The sequence below is a fragment of the Atractosteus spatula genome, chromosome 5, assembly GCF_055471065.1.
Source record: "Atractosteus spatula isolate fAtrSpa1 chromosome 5, fAtrSpa1.hap1, whole genome shotgun sequence".
NCBI lineage: Eukaryota > Metazoa > Chordata > Actinopteri > Semionotiformes > Lepisosteidae > Atractosteus > Atractosteus spatula.
Window position 1 is genome coordinate 19,729,197 of NC_142710.1, and position 6,000 is coordinate 19,735,196.

Here is a 6,000-nt window from a genome sequence, read left to right on the forward strand (position 1 = left end):
TGACGCAGATGTCTTTATTTTATTTTTTTTTAAAGCCCACCTTTCTCAGGCCCTGATCCTATGAAAACTTACAACATCATACTGAGGGGCATTGACATGATTGAATTTCCAAAGAAGATAACCAAAAATGCTGCTAATTTAATCAAAAAACTATGCAGGTGAGTGCTATCATGGTAATTTATTCAGAATAGAAATGGAGCACTCATTTTACTGCTTGATAGTTTTCCTAAAGCGCTTTTCCTTTTTTTCAGGGACAATCCTTCTGAAAGACTAGGAAACTTGAAAAATGGTGTGAAAGATATCCAGAAGCACAAGTGAGTGACTGCAGAATGAAACAATATTTCTACGTCACTATGTTCAGTATGTAAGTGCAGGAATAGTTAACCTGGCACATAGAATCCATACCATTGCAGGCTTTTGCTCCAGGTAATAGTTAATTACCAAAGTGATATGAAGCACCTGGATGAGCTGGCTCAATTTAGACAAAGGATTTTAGTGCTCATCATACTAGAAGATTTAAAGTTTTGTAAAGGCCTGGAATCATTTTACCAAAGCTGAGTGCCCTGCCCTAGTGGGACTCTTTTGACAGTTCACGGCTATGTATTAGTCTTCTCTAAGAATAAAAAAGCTACTATATTTTGTGATCGTGTAAATATGAAGATCCAATGTGCTGTATAAATATAAAAAACTGTATCTAAGATGCCAAAGGTCAATCAGTGTGAAAACCCCATTAACCATCTTCTGTGCTTTATTCTTCATAGGTGGTTTGAAGGCTTTAACTGGGAGGGTTTACGCAAAGGAACCCTGACACCTCCTATAATACCCAATGCAAGTACAAAATTTGCTTTTTCGTCTGTTCTTCTACTTAGCTCAGACCTTCCTACATTCAAATTTTTAGTAATTCAGTTTTATGTACAGAACATGTTTGTGGTTAATTACATGGCTTATCTGGTTTTATTATCCTAATAGCTTTCAGAGCTACAAAAATATTACAAAACGCAACTGGCCACAGTGCCTTTTCCACTTCTGCTGTTAGTGACTTAATTAGTGACTGATCTTTAGATTGATTGGACCAATTGAATACTTTTGAATAGATGGTAATGTTTTAAACAGACCTAAAAATCTGCTGGATTTTGATCCTCAGGGAATGGACTGGGGTTGTTTACTTGTACTGTATTCAATGTTTGAAGTTAGTCTCATAATTTTACCTGAATCATAAAGATCTGTCTCCCAACTCTGGTGACAGGAATTGTATAACTACAGTATGTTGTAGAAGTCCAGTGTATGAAGTTAATGTCAAATGTCTCTGTATTATATAGACCAATGATTCTTATACCTGATCTTGACAATGTTTCTATTGCCTTTAACATTAGCTGAGCTCTCACATACATCAATTGAACTAACAATTGACTTATTTTGACGTTAATTATGTGGACATAGTTCTATTAAAGTAATAATAATAGTAATAATAATAATAATAATAATAATAAACTTTACTTTATATACCGCCTTTAAAGGTGGCTTCTCAAAGCGCTTCTCAAAGTAACAGCTCAAGAGTTGAATGAAAATGAGCAGACACTAGTCCTTCAGGACCAGGGCTAGGACCCATTAATACAAAGTGTAAGTATTATTATCTCTAATCAAATTGGAAATAACTCTGGGTGTACATTTTGTTTTTTCAGGTCACATCTCCCACAGACACAAGTAACTTTGACAGTTTCCCTGAAGACAACGATGACCCACCTCCAGATGATAACTCAGGATGGGACAATGACTTTTAACCTCATTTCCTCAACCTGCTTCTGTGTTGCCTAGGACAGCTTCTTCAGGACAAAGCTGCAAGCGAAACCTGTAACAAAGAGGTGAATTAATGGAAAAATGAAGGAAAAAGCAATGCTCTGGGTCACCAAGATGCCTTTACTGATGCTGCTTCAGTTACTCCAGTGGCATTGGGACTTAAGTTTAGATAACAGCAGGGCTCCTTTGGTATTTTACATTCATATTTATTGTTGTGCAAATGGTGGTCCTGGAGCAAGGCCTTTTTGTTTAAACTTAGCAGGAACGTTAGGTTTTCTTTTGCTGCAAAGAACCTGCTCGCCTCTACTGCTAGTTTTAAAGATAAGAAAATTGGATAAGAGAAAAATTTGAAGCCATGGTTCATCCGTATATTTTGGATTTTACAGCTTTTCATAGGTAACTGGAGTGGAGGTATATTCAATAATCCTAGCTGCCCGTTGTATTGGTACAGCATGGCTCCCTCCTTTTAGAATGAGTGCAGCCACCTTCAGACTTAGACAGGACCATGACACTATTGGATCACTCACGTCAGAGTAATTACTGTCATGTTTACTTCTTTCTAAGTGCTCATGACAAAGCTGAATGTTATTATTGTTGAATAAATTAATATATAATATTAAGATCTGTTTATCTACAGTGTATGAAAATTTACCTTAAAAGCACAAATGTTGTTTTTGATTTACTTTCTCTTTTGATAGTTATGGTACTTGTACAACTAATCAGAAGAGTGCATTGCTAATTAAACTTAAAAAATGTGTAGCCTACAGATATTCAGATAAAACTGTATGCTATGTTCTTGTTTTTGTAAATACAGTTGTCATCATATGCAATTTTTTACTCTTCGGTATCTGCTTTCATATGATATCCCATATACATTAAATTGAGGACAAGAGCTTTTCACTTTTTAAACCCCCTGAACAGGCTACTGCACATGGCAGTTTTAGGTAAAATACTTCAAATACATACTTTAAATCCTAATTTGAAGAAAAGGAACACTAGCTGTATTATAATTTTAAAACTAGGGGGAAGACATAAAGGTGTTTTTATTTCTTTAAAATAGTTTTAGAATTTGTATCTCAATTTTCAAAACTTGAAAGGGGTTTTGTAAGGAAGACAGAAAATATAATTATTTTCTTCATGAATCTGTCTGGACAGAATTGGTGGGATTCCCAAATTTTTTAGAGTGGGAAAATAAAAAAAACAATGCCCTATAAATTGCGTGTAATTTAGTTAGTGTGTTAATGAAATGCGGGTACGGCACATTTATGAAATGATGTTATTTCACTTGATACAGTATTCAAGGCACCACAAGGTGGCAGACTGTTACAGGAGTATGAACCAATGTTCTACATTTCTGACTGTGGTGCACAAGTGTTACATCATATGAGACTAATGATCTCTGAAGGAAATGATGACATTTACATGAGAACAACACCAACACATTACAATCATCGGAACATACATACTATAAAATGAATACTAGTTGCAATTCATTAATAGTGGTAGCATCTATATATAGTATTTTTTATATTTCAACATCTATTCAAATTGAAACTTAGACGTTGCGTACCAATAATTTTTCAGTGTACTCTTTTTCTGTAGATATGTTCTTCATATTGCCACAAACCTGAATTTCAATGAATTATGTGCAATGAAAGCTAAATGAATTCCATATTCTAGGTGCAAAAGCTCTGTACGTGACTTACACTGTGCTGGATTAATAAGTTGAGAAATTTTATTTAATCGTAGGACCACAAATAAATATTTGTGTATATAGATATTTTAGCATCAACAGTTTGTGATACATGTTAATTTTTTATTTTTTAGAGTATGATGGCATTAATACTTAATTTGAATATCTGAGACTGTGTGCATTGTCTGTCTTTGGTTTAATCAGACTTGAATGATCTCAATGTGTAACATCATCAATTTGAAGACTGTATTCTCTCCAACACTAGACTAGAATCACTCATTAACTGGCTGTTTGGCATTGTTGCAAGTGCCTTAAATTAATGGCGTCCAAAAATAACTATCAGATTTGGTGTAATGCTGCATGACAAAGACGAACACCTCAAACTGTTGTCTTTTCTTAGCTTGCTGCTTTTTTACGGTTCTTTCAGCTCTTTATAAGCCTTTCTTACAATAAAATGTATCTTTCAAACGATTAAGTGATCTCCTTATTTCTGTGGCTAAATTGTAAATCTGTTAATTAGATGCTGCATCATTTCTGTGAAATGTATACTGTTTGTGCAGGTTAACTTAAACAAGTAACTATATACACTATTGGGTCAGATATATTCCTAGTCTGCTGTGTGGTTATGCCCCCTCCCCATGGAATAAATACTTGCATTGTAATGATTTTTATGCAACTGTCAGCCACTGAATTGCTGACATAGCCATCAAGCTCATCTCTGCTTCAAGACCAATCACTCAGAAAGGTCATTTCTACATTTTGACCATTTACATAAAAATGTCATAGTGAACCACATTATGAAGCAATCTGTGCATAGCTTTGTTGCAATCAGAACTGAACATATTACTTATCAAATCCACAAACCAATGCTATTATGTTACATACGAAGTGGTAGGAATGTAAATTTCTTGTTTTTCTTAGTCATTTACCTTTGTGAGCGATGTAAGTGCTTTTCTTCAAAGCCTGTAATAATAACAAATGTGATTTGTAACCTTAGGTAGCAGACGCCTCTGTCAGGCAGCCTGACGAGGATTTCATTTCACAGCTAGAGAGAAGGCACAATCAGTGCTCTGTTATTGAAGAATTCTAAAGGGATTATAATAAGCAGCTATTTGAAATAGTATTCTGTGTGCAATTATTGAAGCCTGTCACAATAAGTTAAAAAAATTAATACCTAAAATCTAAGAACAGTTCTATCAATGAAAGATGGCAATGGATATTTAGGCCAAGTCAGAAAAATCAAATACATGCAATCCCCAACTATTTTTCTTGAGGGGCTATTGTCAAAAGAAGGCATGAATTGTAGAGCGGCTCAGTCTCGGCACTGCACAGCATAATAGGAATATTGCTTTAAGTAACTTTCTTGTATATGCAACTCATTTGTGATATGTATAAGAATAACAGTGATAACAGTTTTATTCTTTTCCATTGTCCATTGCAATAATGTAGTCATGTTGCTGGAACCATGAAAAAGAAAAACGTTTCAATATATGATTTGACTAGAGAAGTTGGTTTGTCCAGTGTACAATAGCTACTTGCTATATGTTAGTGTGTTAACCTGTTTCAGGCTATTTTGCTCGCTGTAATAGTTAAATGGGGAACTTTGTTTTTTTCATCCACAACAAAACTCATGAAGTAATTATCAGTTGGATTCAATGTTGCCTAAAACATTTCTTTCTTGAGCTGCTTACATCTTATTCTGTATTCTCACTGCAACTTTAATTGCAGAGTGCCTGTTGTATAACTTTATGAAGCTAAAATAAAGACAAGTTACTTTTGGACACTTCTTGACTGCATTTATTGTTTTCACGTTATCAGTGATGCTGAAATGTTTCACTTTTTAAAAAACTGTAATCCTTTAAGAATTAGACTCCTCAGACAGTTTTCACCCTCTGGTCCACCATTAAAAATGCCATTTTTTGTCTTCAGCATTCGGAGTTCAGAGTGCCAGAGTCCCAGAAAACTCTCTCCTGTCTTCACAGAGAAGGCTCTGGAGGCTCTGAAGGCCAAGGCCGAGGGAAATCGATCAGCTAGTCAGGAGGAGAGTGCATGATGGCCATTCCCTTGCTATTACTGTTCTGGGATCAAACAAGAGCAATTCAATCTGCAGGCTACCACATTGTAGCTGTCAGTGTGATGCCTTGTAGGAAAGCTATATACATTTTAGGTGTGGTGCTGATTCAATTTTAAAAGTAAAGCTTTACAGTAGATACAGTATGTGTCTTCTAAAGTTCTGCTCTTTCTGTGAACAAGGGGAAGCTTTTACTCAGCATAGCCCACACCCTTGGCTCCTCTGTCTTTTGTGTTCTTCCAAATAAGCAAATATCCAAAAACCGATGATGGAGTTTAGATGAAATCCATTGCATTGTGCCATGGCAGCTTTCTTCACTCTGTGTATTTCATATAAGACACATCACCGCTGAATTATGAAGGGTGGCTGCTCAAAGTTTTTAACCCCTTACGTCAGGGCAGTAAAATCAGCATGCCCTTCAGTAGCAACTTTGTCTCCT

General features: G+C 35.5%; 1 protein-coding gene across 2 annotated transcripts in view; it reads left to right on the top strand.

Moving 5' to 3' along the window:
• The window catches only part of prkg1b (protein kinase cGMP-dependent 1b), a 144,275-nt gene extending 139,004 nt beyond the window's left edge, over positions 1–5,271 (top strand). For both annotated transcript variants that reach the window (XM_088917041.1, XM_088917040.1), the window contains exons 15-18: positions 36–158; positions 252–314; positions 762–828; positions 1,683–5,271. In XM_088917041.1, coding sequence (XP_088773167.1) covers positions 36–158; positions 252–314; positions 762–828; positions 1,683–1,781 — 352 coding nt within the window. In that variant the 3' untranslated portion in view covers positions 1,782–5,271. The remainder of the gene's footprint in view (positions 1–35; positions 159–251; positions 315–761; positions 829–1,682) is intronic.
• Positions 5,272–6,000: the final 729 nt, after the last annotated feature.